At 45.5% G+C, this 13,385-nt stretch overlaps 1 protein-coding gene across 1 annotated transcript; it reads right to left on the bottom strand.

Moving 5' to 3' along the window:
- Positions 1 to 5,432: 5,432 nt before the first annotated feature.
- On the bottom strand, positions 5,433 to 12,271 carry LOC133370865 (phospholipase A2 inhibitor and Ly6/PLAUR domain-containing protein-like). The gene is made up of 5 exons (XM_061597744.1): positions 12,223 to 12,271; positions 8,705 to 8,821; positions 8,253 to 8,402; positions 6,894 to 7,031; positions 5,433 to 5,709 (listed from the first exon to the last, which is right to left on the bottom strand). The coding sequence occupies exons 1-5, from the start codon at positions 12,269 to 12,271 to the stop codon at positions 5,501 to 5,503; spliced, it is 663 nt and encodes a 220-aa protein (XP_061453728.1). The 3' UTR covers positions 5,433 to 5,500.
- Between the last annotated feature and the right edge of the window lie 1,114 nt (positions 12,272 to 13,385).

The following is a 13,385-nucleotide window of genomic DNA, read 5'->3' as shown; positions in this document are numbered from 1 at the left end:
TCTGTTAATTCCAGAGCAACATCTTACAGCATTCCTATTTATTAATTGTAGTGGCTCCTGCTTTCTGCAGAGGATTGGGTGTGTGTAAGGGTGTGTGTGTATGTGTATGGTGCATGTCAGTATAGGCCTATGCTATGTGCCTGGGAGAGAGGATACAGAACCGAGTGGGGAGATTTGAGGGGGCCCCAATCAGTATAGTGATGGGTAGAGGGAGATATGATGTTGTGCGGAGGACTTGCCAGGTGAGGGGAACTCGGCCCAGGCAGTTAATGACTGTACCTTGTTCCAGTCCTCCCCACATCCACAGGTCTGATGGTTGTCCTATCAGCCAGCTCTCGGGTCTCCGGATGCTGCTTTTAAATGCCAGATCGGTATATAATAAGACCTCCCTCATCCATGATTTACTTCTGGAAGAGGCAGCCGATCTGGCTTGTATAACTGAGACCTGGGTGGGTGAGCAGGGGGGAGTTGCTCTCTCCCAGCTGTGCCCACCGGGGTACTTGGTTCAGCATCAGGGTAGACCTGAGGGTCGGGAAGGGGGGTTGCTGTAGTCTATAGGAGTTCCTTTTTCCTTTCCAAGCACCCTGTCCACGTGACTACTGGTCTGGAGTGTTTACACCTTGTGTTGGGTCAAGGTGACAGATTGGGGATTCTGTTGGTGTACCGTCCACCCAGCTGCACAACAGACTCCCTAACTGAGCTGACGGAGGTGGTCTCGGATGTATTGTTGAGATCCCCCAGATTGTTGGTACTGGGGGATCTCAACATTCATGCCGAGGCTACCCTATCCGGGGCGGCTCAGGACTTCATGGCCTCCATGACAACCATGGGGCTGTCCCAACATGCCACTGGCCCAACTCATGTAGCAGGGCATACTCTAGATTTGGTTTTCGAAACTGGACATGGAGATGGTGATCTGAATGTGGGGAGCTTTACATCAGTTCCTTTGTCATGGACAGATCACCGCTTGTTGAAGTTTAGACTTACAGCGGCTTCTCCCCTCTGCAAGGGTGGAGGACCAATTAAGATGGTCCGCCCCCAGAGACTAATGAATCCGGATGGTTTTCAAAGGGCTCTGGGGAGTTTTCCGGCTGATAGGGCTGGCGCTCCTGTCGAAACCCTGGTTGAACTGTGGAATACAGAAATGACCCGGGCAGTTGACATGATCGCTCCCGTGCGCCCTCTCCTATGTAGAGCTCATACAGCTCCATGGTATACTCTAGAGCTGAGAGCGATGAAGCAATATAGGAGACGGCTTGAGTGCAAATGGAGACGAACTCCTGATGGATGCAATTATACACTGGTAAGTGCCTATACCAGGTTGTATTTAGGGGCAGTGAGAGCAGCAAAAAAGCAATATTTTGCTGACACTATTAAATCATCTATCTGCCGTCCAGCGGAGCTCTTCAAAATTGTCCGAGGACTACTACATTCTGGCCCTAGGGACACGGCAAAACCATCTGAGGCCCACTGTAATGCCTTTGCTAGACACTTCCAAGATAAAATCTTTTGCATCCGTCGGGACTTAGACTCCAATGTTATAACAGTTGAATCAAATGAGGTATCTGGAACACAGACTTGTCCTGATTTTTTGGATGAATTTCAGTTGGTACAGCTTGAGGACGTTGACAAGGTGCTTGGACAGGTGCGTGCAACCACTTCTGTATTGGATCCTTGCCCTTCTTGGCTAATAAAAGCTAGCAAGGATGGAACAGCCGGATGGGCCAGGGAAGTGATTAATGCCTCATTGAGAGAGGGAGTGGTCCCTGACTGCCTAAAAGAGGCGGTAGTGAGACCGCTCCTGAAGAAATCGTCCCTGGACCCAGAAAACTTTAACAATTATAGGCCGGTAGCAAATATCCCATTCCTGGGCAAGGTCCTGGAACGAGTGGTTGCGGATCAGCTCCAGACACTCTTGGATGAGACAGATTATCTGGATCCATTTCAATCGGGTTTCAGACCCCGTTTTGGCACCGAGACAGCCTTGGTCGCCCTGTATGATGACCTTTGTTGGGAGAAAGACAGGGGGAGTGTAACTCTGTTGATTCTCCTTGATTTATCAGCGGCCTTTGATACCATCGACCATGGTATCCTTCTGGGGAGACTCGCTGATCTGGGAGTTGGAGGTACTGCTTGGCAGTGGTTCTCCTCCTACTTAGTGGGTCGCCTCCAGAAGGTAGTGCATGGGGAGTATTGCTCGGCACCTTGGGTCCTCCAGTATGGAGTTCCGCAGGGGTCAGTTCTATCCCCCATGCTTTTTAACATCTACATGAAGCCACTGGGTATGGTCATCAGGAGTTTTGGAGTGCATTGTCACCAGTATGCTGATGACACACAGCTCTACTTCTCCTTTTCATCTTTTTCAGATGAGGCTGTCGAGGTGCTGAACCGGTGTCTGGCCGCGACAATGGACTGGATGAGAGCTAATAAACTGAGGCTCAATCCAGACAAGACTGAAATGCTGTTAGTGGGTGGTTCTTCTGACCAGATGATGGATGTTCGTCCTGTCCTGGATGGGGTTGCACTCTCCCTGAAGGAGCAGGTTCGTAGCTTGGGCGTTCTTTTCGAACCATCCTTGTCACTTGAGGCTCAGGTAGCCTCGGTGGCACGGAATGCTTTCTACCAACTTTGGTTGGTGGCCCAGCTACGCCCCTATCTGGACAGAGACAACCTTGCTTCAGTTGTTCATGCTCTAGTAACCTCTAAATTAGATTACTATAATGCGCTCTACGTGGGGCTGCCTTTGAAGACGGTTCGGAAACTGCAGCTCGTGCAAAATGCAGCGGCCAGATTGTTAACAGGGACCAGGCGGTCCGAACATATAACACCGATTCTGGCCCGCTTGCACTGGCTGCCTATATGTTTCCGGTCCCAATTCAAGGTGCTTGTCTTAACCTATAAAGCCTTACACGGCCTGGGACCACAATACCTCATGGAACGCCTCTCCCAATATGAACCTGCCCGTACACTTCATTCAACATCGAAGGCCCTCCTCCAGGCGCCTACTCAGAGAGAAGCTCGGAGGGTAGCAACAAGAAAAAGGGCCTTTTCAGTGGTGGCCCCCGAACTATGAAACGATCTCCCCCTTGAAGTACGCCTGGCGCCAACGTTGTTATCTTTTTGGTGCCAGGTTAAAACCTTCCTTTTCTCTCAGGCATTTTAATCATGTAACATTATCACATTATCACATCTTCATACTTTTACATTTAATAATTTTAGTATTTTAGTATATTAGTATTTTAATATTTAGTATTTTTGTGTGTTTTTGAATTCTATATGTGGTTTTAATTGTATATTGATGTTTTATCCTGTTGTGAACCGCCCAGAGAGCTTCAGCTATGGGGCGGTATAGAAATTTAATTAATAATAATAAATAAATAAATATATATATATCTGTTAAAGGTGTAGGAGTCCTTGTCTCCTTTGCCATCTGACCATTCCAGAATCTAATTCTAATCATAGTTCAGCACTAACCCTAAATGTAACCTGAACCCTGACTCAACCCTAACCCCAAACTGGATGAAAACTAACCCTAATAGTAGCCCTCACTCAAACGGAACCCTCAGCCTAACCTTACCCTAACCCAGAATCTAACCAAAACCCAAACAGTAACTCAACTCTTAACCAACCCTAACCCTAATCCAGAATATAACTCTAGCCATCAACCAACCCTAACCCAGAATCTAACCCTAGCCCTTAACCAAACCTAACAGTAACCTTAACCTTAACCCGAAATCAGAATCTAACACTAGCCATAAACCAACAGTAACCCAGAATCTAAGCTTAGCCCTTAACCAACCCTCACCCTAACCTGGACCCAGTTCCTAACTCACAACCTAACCCTAACCCTAACCCTAACCCTGACCCTGACTCTAATGTAGATGCTAACCCTGACCCTGACCCTAGTACCTAACTCACAAGCTAACCCTAACCTTGATGCTAACCCTAACCCTACCCTAACCGTAACTAGTGTTGTGAGAGAGGGAGAAAAACTTTTATCCACTTTATCCATGCAATGAATAGTTTTATAAACTTCTTTCATGCTACCTCCTTCTCGCCTTTTCTCTAAACTAAAACTCAACATTTCCTCATAGGGGAGTCGCCCCATCCCCTTGAAGAACAGTGCTCTACATGATTTATGAACATGTTAAAAAGCACAGCCCTAATACCTATCCTTGAGGGGACTCCACTTCCTGCATCCCTCCATTCAGAGAACTGTCCATTTATATCTACTTCCTGTTACTTAAACAGTTCCTGATCCACAAGAGGACCTCTCGTCTAATTCCATGATTACTAAGCTTACTTAGGAGTCTTTGATTGGGTGCTTTGTTGAAAGCTTTTTGCAAGTCCATGTACACTATGTCAACAGAAAATATGGTCTGAGATAAAGCATCTAAATGTTTCCAAACTAAATGTTTCCAAACCAGGCATAGTCTCAATTGAGCTTAGAAATGCAGCTTTAGGCACTGAACTCAGTGGGCATTAGTTTCTGAGTCGATATGCAAAGGATCAAGCTGTGAGACTACTGATATCATTTTAACACACTGTGAAGGAATATCAGGTTATACCTAATATATCGTTCCCCCTATATGTGTGTGTGTATATATATTATGTATTTTATGTGTTTTAATTTATTTTAATGTTTTTGTGATTTTTATTGTGTACAATTTTATTATGTATGTGTTTTATTTTATTGTAAGCCCTCCTGAGTGCTCTATTATAGTGTAGAAGGGCTGGATAGAAATATTTTAAATAAATAAATAATAGGTTGTATCCAACTACTTTTTACTCATAGTAAACCGATTGAAATTAATGAGCCTAACAGGCATGTTCATTCATTTCAATGGGTCTTCCTCCCTAAATTGGAATAGCATTGTATACAGCTCATTATTTTCTCTGTTTTTAAATTGTGCTTGATGAAACCAGAAATTGTATTACTGTTTTGAGCAATTGATAATGTATTAAATTGAAAGACAGGATGCTATTTAACAAATACATGTTTAAAACTCTTGTGTGTGTGTGTGTGTGTGTGTGTGTGTGTGTGTGTGTGTGTGTGTGTGTGTGTGTGTGTCTGTGTCTGTGTCTGTGTCTGTGTCTGTGTGTCTCTGTGTGTGTAGATATAGGGAACCTGTGGCCCACTGGATTCAAACTCCCATCAACTCTTACTATTGGCCATGTTGGGGCTAACAGGAGTTGGAATCTGACAACATCCAGGTAGTCTCAAATTCCCCAACCCTGAAATATATGCACAGGAGCTAGGCTATAGGTGTGGGCAACTTTTGAAAGACACCCACAAGCACCCCTCTCATTCAAGAGGTGGAACTTTCTCCATAAGAAGATCTGCCAGAACCTTTTTCTGTTAAGCCTGGTGTTTATTTTCACTGAGGAAAACAGAAAATCCTCCTGGAAGATTCAGCTGCATTTGGAGACAGTGGTGGGTGGATATAAGACAGGCATAAATGAATGCAGAGATTATGCAGTCCTTCGTGGCAGGTCCCTTTTACAAGAGGATCTTCAGCAGCAGGAGCCCAGAAAAGGTTGGCAGGAGGAGCCCAGAGGATCGAGATCCCCTGGAAGTGTCTGGTATACATTCAGCTGCCTGAACGGCTTCAGCAGAATTGGGCCGGAAATTTGTGGTTTCACTTTCAATTGCGGCACAGGTGTACTTTGTAGTGCAGCCCATCATGGTCCTGTCGATGTGTGTTCCATCTGCACATGGAAGACAAGATGGGTTGTCAGACAACCATTGTTGCTTGCGTCTGCTTTCCGAGCCACTCCAGCTAGGCCCCATCTGCACTATTCATTTACAGCTGTATCATACCACTTTAAACAGTCATTCCTTCCCCTAGAGTGTCCTGGGAACTGTAGTTGGTTATGGGTGCTGAGAGTTGTTAGGAGACCACATCTCACATAGCTACAATTCCCAGAGTGATTTAGCAACCCATCCTTCCTCCCAGGGAACCCTGAAGTTGGACTAGACCTGGGACACCAGGGTTCAGATCCCCACTCAGCCACAAAAATTGGCTAGGTCACCCCAAGCCAGTTACTGTCTCTCGGCCTAACCTACTTGATAGGGTGTCGGTGAGGAGAAAAGGTAGGGTGTAAATGCAATAACTAAAACAAAAACAGGAAGTGAAGGCTAGTGGCTCCATGACTGTGGGGCAGTGGAATCCACTCTGGGTGTTGCTGTTTTTTCAGGAGCTGTCCTATTTTGGGAATAGGTTTCAGCACCTTAGACAGCTCCTGGAAAACCCCAGAGTGGATACCACTGCCCCACTGAAATGGAGCCACTTGTTTCCACAGATGATGATGATGATGATAATGATGATAATAATAATAATAATAATAATAATAATAATAATAATAATAATAATAATAATAATAATAATAAATTTGTGTGTCGCCTATCTGGCAAATAGCCACTCTAGGCGATGTACATTAAAATGGGATAAAATACAATAGTATCAAATGCAGTCACATTAGTCTCAATAAATAAAATACTGGACAGTCATCAATACATTTATAAAACATTTACATTTACAGCATATAATAGATGACAAATCATGGAGATTAACCCATCCCAAGGATCTCAAAGGCCTGTTGAAATAGCCATGTCTTCAGGGCCTTGCGGAATACATCCAGGGAAGGGGCATGTCGAAGATCAAACGGGAGGGAGTTCCAGAGAGTGGGGGCCACCACAGAGAAAGCCCTCTCTCTAGTACCCACCAACCTAGCTGTTTTGGTTGGTGGGATTGAGAGAAGAGCTGGCCCTGAGATACCTATGGAGAAGGGAACTGTGGTGGTTTTCCTCTGCCTGCTCTGCTAGGTGCCCCACCATGAAAATCATTCCACTGACCAAATAGAGAAGTGAGACTGCATCTGATATCACTCACTGGAATCGATGTGCGAGGATATCTTGAAGCAGCTTGTTTCCATTCCAGTACAATTTGCCATCTGTGTCTGACATGTCTCCTTCCACTCGTGGCAGGCAGGGCACGTTATTCCATTCACTCTTGTCTGTATGGGTATCACTGAAAGCAGAAGGTGTGGGGGGAAGAGGTGTTATCAGTCAGCCTGAGGAATGGGCCAAGGGCTAATACAGAGTCTAAGACTTTCTCCCTGCAATCATTTTAAGAGCTGCTCTGACACATTTGTAGTCTCGTTCCATCCTGGTTCAACGGGCACCTGTCCCTTTTGTACAGTCCCAGCTTGTCCCAAAATGTTTGCCATAGCCTAAGCAACCCAAACCCCTCTTCCCGACATGCCCGTCTCATCCACGCATCGAGCAGTGCCTGTCTAGCTGGCCCTACACATGGAGATGGAGGATGACTCAGAACAGATGGAACCTTGCTTGCTCCAGCAAGGCTCATCTTACCTTTACTCATCTATAAAAGCTGCAGCAGTGCATGCGGTGGGGCAGAGATGTGGGGCCACCTTCCTGACACCACAGTTGCATGGAGGGGAGGGGGGAAGAACATGTCACTGCACAGGGAAAAATCCTTGCACTGACAATACATAGCGCGATGTGGAATGCAACCCATTCTTTTTTTTTTAGTTTGACTGTGGGTTTTTTCCTCCACTGCAACTTGGGCTGCACTTAACATTGTTGTCATGGCGTGGTGCCTAGTTATTGTCCAAGATCCAGAGTGCTAAGCCAAGTGGGAGATCACTAGGGCTGCATAAAGGTGTCCCCGAGACCACCACCATCTTAGACCTTTGTTTCCGATGAAGGTGTGAGGAAATGTGGCTTCATCTGGAGAGGGGCAGCATTCATTTGACTTTTGGGTATGAGGGTTACTTAATCAATTTCATAAATGTGCAGTAATGCAAGGTGACCCAAGGGCTTTTTTGTCCATTTTTTTTGGTGAATTTTGGGTAAAAACATTTTTGACATAATTTGTATTGTTAGGGTGGTTACCAATATGGTATTTGTATGCCATTTTAGAGGTATATAAACTTTCTATAAATAAATAAATAAAATAAACAAATATCTTGTGGGCAACAAGTTGTCTGCCTTTGGTCTACACAGTAGGAAGGCCCATTGTGTTCGGCATGGGACTGTCATCGAGATTGGATCCAGCCAGTGTTTAAGACTGCAGCCTTCATGGATTACAGCTTGCAGACTGGGGTACCCTCCAGGATGCAATCTCGCATAAACCCAGAGAAGTGGTCTACAGAGGGTGGACGAAAGGAAGTGGTGAGGGAAGGGGCACAGGGGAGAGGGAAGGGCTATCCAGAAACTGTATACCTACGGACAGGCATAGCATTAGCGCAGTTGTCAATGCAGCAGGCCCAACTCTGGCGGAACCGTCTTCCATTCCCCAAAGTGAAGTAAATTGGAGGTAAGGAGCACTGAAACATGGTTTCACACCTTTTCTCTATTTTTGTAACAGATGGTCCATCTAAGCAGGATGAGGTAGGATGGAGAAAAGAGAGAGGAAAAGGATTGTTTAGTAACTCAAAAAATCTCCACCGTGATGGCAAGCAGGGTGTGCTTGTCTGGAGGAGGGATAATGCAGTGTACAAGAACTCTGCAACTGATGTCTGGCATTGTCTGCTGCACCCGCTACTCCAGGTATGTAACACTTGATGCTGGGCTCATAAGGCCCGGGTGCCGTCCATGCATGCAGCAGCTGACCATGGCCTTGTCTGAGCCTGTCCCCGATCCACAGCTCTGATCTGACTTGTGATCGCTCCCACCCACCTACTGTACTTTCGGTAAGGATGATGATGCAGGTCTCTTCATTCTCTTCACACTTCTTCTTCTGGCCTGTGCAAGTGGTTTCATTGCTGCTACAAAATTCACACTCCAGTGAAGCACCTGGAAAGTTGGGGGCGGGGGAGGAGGGGGAGAGGAAACATAATTAATACACTTTTCATCCACGAATGATCTCTGCTTACCAAATATTTGAACTTTTCATCTGACAGCGGGGGAAGAGCTGGAGAGAGGAGTGGTACCCTGGTGCAGCCAGACCGTGATGCCATCTGGCCCACCGTGCAGCCATGTCATAGGCCTTTCTTCTCCCGGGTGCTAGCTAACCAGCCATGCTGGCTGGCCTCCTTAGGCGGTGGGGTTTGGCTCTCCCTTCTGATACATTCCTGAAGCCATAACTAGGAGGCCCAAGCTGGCATACTGCCAAGACCTTGCATAGGCACATGGCATCTTGGGGGCCCAGAAGCTCCACCATCGCTGATAACCTGGCCTAATCTACCATCTGTCTGGCAGTGAGAAGAGCACTAAGCAGCTGTGGTGAATGAGCAAGCCATACTCCCCCCCCTTAAGTTGCTCGACTACAACCTGGGAGATCAGGGTTCGAATCTCCACACAGCCATGAAGCTCACTGGGTGACCTTGGGCCGGTAACTGCGTCTCAGCCTCAGAGGAAGGCAATGGTAAACCCCCTCTGAATACCACTTACCATGAAAGCCCTGTTCATAGGGTCGCCATAAGTTGGAATTGACTTGAAGGCAGTCCATTTCCATTTCCCCTAATTTGCATAAGGGTGATGTGTGCAGGTCTCCGCCAAAACTGGCTTGCTTCCAACTGTACCAGCTTTGCCTTCCCACCCTCCCTTGTCTGGCAAGTGTTCATCAAGTGCCTTGCTATAGACACATGTGGAAGGAATTCTGATTTTTCTCAGAAAAGTCATCTCTTGAGTTTATATGGTTTGCAGTGGTTGTTAAAATATATTGTTTGAAGTGTTGCTTATAAAAGGGGAAGAATATGCATTTAGATACTCTCCTAATAGTTTGTGGGAAGAGGCTGTGGTTTGCATGTTTCCTGAGGCATGTTTCCTGAGTCCATTGTCAGGGTAACACAGTACTAAAAAGAGGAACTGATGCACAAGTATGTTTTCTTTGGAGAAGCTACATATGCTGATTATATATTGAGTGAGGTTTTGAAACATGTTTTTCTTCAGCTGAGTGTCTTGTCTTGTATCTTATGAGATGTCAAAACATGGGTCAGGAAGGCGTAAAAGTCAAAAACAGTTTCAGATGCCTAGGCCAAAAGCCTGCCCTCAGGGGAGGATACCAGGGTAGGGATTGGCACAAAGGGGTCATAAGGTGTAATGTATGTATGACATATCAATGCTTATAAATGTTGTGTATTCCTGTTGATCAAGAGAGAGTGTGGTTCGAAAGAACCTTCCCTCTCCCATTAGCTCTACTGGCATATCTGTATTATTGATCAATAAACCTCTGTCCTTTGGAGCACAATCTGTGGTCTGGAAAGTTTTTCCTTCAACACACACACATTAGCTACCCAAAGGCAGGGCTGGTAAGGAATTTTACTTGCATTCACAACTAGCCTGGCAATCTAGGGGAGGTGCCTTCCCCAAAACACACACAGGGGTTTGTTTGTTTTGTTCCATTATGCTACTCCTAATCTTCATCACAAATATTCTATCTATTGCTGGAGGCATTGGGCAAGATCCATCTTAAGGGGAAAGCAAGGGGGCAGAAAAGGAAGTCTGACCCCAGGGTCATGCTTTCTCTTTCAGATGGATCCTGCCCAATGCTTTCCTGAATGGAGATTCAGAGTTGGGGAGGGAATTGCCCATAGGGACAGTCCCAGAGGTGCATAACCATCCAGGGGCCCATTGTGCCAGTGCTTCTCTGGTCTGAGGACATAACGTTGTTCTCCTCTCTGATGGCTCCAGCTCAGAAGCCCCAGTGCAACCATAAGCTCCCCTCCTCTCTCAGCGTCAGTGACTGCCAAAGGAGGCTGAATCCCTTTAAATGAAGAGGCTCCTTTCACCAAAGGTTTCTGCAGCTCCTATTTAAGACTTGGTCTGAGGATGACTGCTGCTGGAGCAACACTTGAGTACTGCTCTTATGAACCTGCCAGCCTGAGCCCTGTATGGATCTGTCCCAGGTACTATTGATACCTTGCCTCTGTATTGTTGAGGCCATTGCTCAACTAAGAAGAGGGGGAGTTTCCAAATTCCCAATGAAGGACCCATGTGTGCCTTGGTGTTGATTCAAAGTCTAGCTCAAATCAGGGGCGGGGTGACTTCCTTACCCCCAGCTTGCCAATGAAGGCCACATCATCGCTCCCTACCATAGCTGGTCTGAGCTTGCCTGAGCCATCCTGTTAGCATTTCTGTAGCATGAGGACTAGGAAACTGTTGCAGTCAGGTTGTCAGAGATCCATAACTTTGCCTTATTCCACACCAAACTCCTTTTAAGCTGTTCATTCAGCACTGGCTTTTTTTCAGGGTCACAATGACTCATGATCAACCATTTGGGAAGCTGCATGTCAAAATGGGTGTGGCAATAATGTCAAAGTGGACATGGCAAGAACTGCTGTTCTCAAGGCTGCCTGCCAAAAGACATTCCCGTCAGCTATTCTACACTAGTTTAAATATGTTTTATCATTCATTATTACATTCAAAAAAGTGAATAAATTTAGGAGGGCTTCACAAGAACTCTTTTGGCATCACAGTGAGGGACCTACAGCAGCAATGAGGGAAACTTTTTTTCAGTGTTAAAAATGGAAAATTTGAAGGGGGGGACTTGGGGAGGAGGCAAATCTTTTGAGAGCCAGTATGGTGTTCTAAGGGTCCTTTTCATTTAAGAACTCTAACCTCCCCCCACTCCACTATGGATGGAAAGATCTATCAGTTCTGGTTCTCTCAGTTTCTCATTTTCCCCATATTAAATTCAGTTCTTCACCTTTCTGCCACAATTTGCGATTTTTTAAAAAATCTCATGAAAATTCTCCAGCATTTTAGTGTGAATTTCTCCTTTTTGTAGGCAGTTTTTGACTAAAGTACACATTTTTGCAAGCCGTTTCTCATCATATCATGCATTTTTGCATGTTATTTTCACTCATACATTCCTTTTTATGCAGACTTCCCCCTAATAGATGCATTTTTGCAAACAGTTTTTGGTTGTGAGCTGCATCGCAAAATTTGAATAGGTGCAAATTTCAAAGGGGAATGGCTGTTTCAGTTCTCATATTGCTTCAGAAAGTGTGGCTTTGATAAATTCAGCTTTAAAAGAGAACTGAATTGAAATGATCAGCCATCCCTTCTTCCCACCCTGGGACTGGTACCCAGTCTGCATCATCACACACACCCTCTTCAGTATGTATACTAAACATCTCACATGCACACAGGAGATCCCAACTGTCCTCAATGATGGGAAGAACTGGGATCATCCTCCAAATTCTTGCTAGTTATCTTCTGTTCCTTTGGATCTACCAGCAGCCCCTCCTTACCGATTGTTAGAAGTGCAAAGAAGAGGCTAAGTTTCAAAAGAGTCTCCATCGTAGTGGTAGTGATGGATAAAGCAAGCGCTGAAACTCCTTCCACGATGGTTCAAAGAGCCTGCAATGACATCCAGGGGGAGTCTTTATTCCAAGTGTAATTGCTCAGTTTACTTATAAAAGCTTGATAGTGGTAGACCCCGTACATGGCTAAAGCCCTTGAGAATCATTAAGATTCTGATACAAGCACTAAACTTTGGAGGACTAGTCTCTAGCCGAAATTTCTCAGACATTTTTCTGAGGACATTTCTGAGATTTACCCCACCCCACCCCTTTCCCCAAACTCCTCTCCCTCTGCCATTTATTCTCCAAATAATATTTTCCACCTGTGTTTTTAGTCATGTCTTCCATTTCCCCTCCAACCGACCCACCCACCCACTCACTCACCCTCCCTCCCTCAATGCCCTGCAATGCTATCTCTGAGAAATTGCAAAGGAGGTGAAATAATGTCCAGGCTGCCAACACTGTTGTTGCTATTGTCACTTGCTGCAACAGTGGCAAAGAAAAAAAAACAGAGGAAAAAGAAGGCTGTACTACAGCCACTCCTAATGGCTAGCCCCACTCCAAGAAGCTGTTGGAATATGGCGGACAATTTTGAGAGGCTGTTTGTATACCACTCTATCCTCATTGAGCTCTGGTTCTGGAACCTAACGTCAGCTGCTTGAAAATCCAAGATGACATCTATATCTTAATATAAGAACACAAGAAGAGCCTGCTGGATCAGGCCAATAGCCCATCTAGTCCAACATCCTGTTCAGGATCTAACCACAGGAGCACTCTCCCTTCCTGTGGTTTCCAGCAATATGATATCCTTTTTGAGGTGAAGCAACCAGAACTGCACACAGTATTCCAAATGTGGTTGCACCATATATTTGTGTAGTTGGCATTATGATATTGGCAGTTTTCAATTCCTTTCCTAATGATCCTTAGCATAGAATTTGCCTTTTTCACAGCTATCACACAGTAGGTCCACATCTTCCACTACAACCCCAAGGTCTTGTTCCTGGTCAGCCAGTTCAGGTCCCATGAGAAATTACGTTTTTTTGCCCCAATATGCTTAACTTCACACTTGTTTACATTGAATGGCATTTGTGATTTTACCATCCGTTACTCAA

This window comes from Rhineura floridana, chromosome 15 (assembly GCF_030035675.1).
Source record: "Rhineura floridana isolate rRhiFlo1 chromosome 15, rRhiFlo1.hap2, whole genome shotgun sequence".
In the NCBI taxonomy this organism is placed as follows: Eukaryota; Metazoa; Chordata; class Lepidosauria; order Squamata; family Rhineuridae; genus Rhineura; species Rhineura floridana.
This window is presented reverse-complemented; position numbering and strand designations above follow the sequence as displayed.

Bases quoted from the DNA above. Each gene is read 5' to 3' on its own strand.
- LOC133370865 (XM_061597744.1), bottom strand. From the start codon at position 12,271: ATGGAGACTCTTTTGAAACTTAGCCTCTTCTTTGCACTTCTAACAATC. The intron at 8,822-12,222 runs GTAAGGAGGGGC...CCAACTTTCCAG, and splicing joins CTTTGCACTTCTAACAATCG to GTGCTTCACTGGAGTGTGAA. The intron at 7,032-8,252 runs GTAGGTATACAG...TTCTGCTTTCAG, and splicing joins CGCTAATGCTATGCCTGTCC to TGATACCCATACAGACAAGA.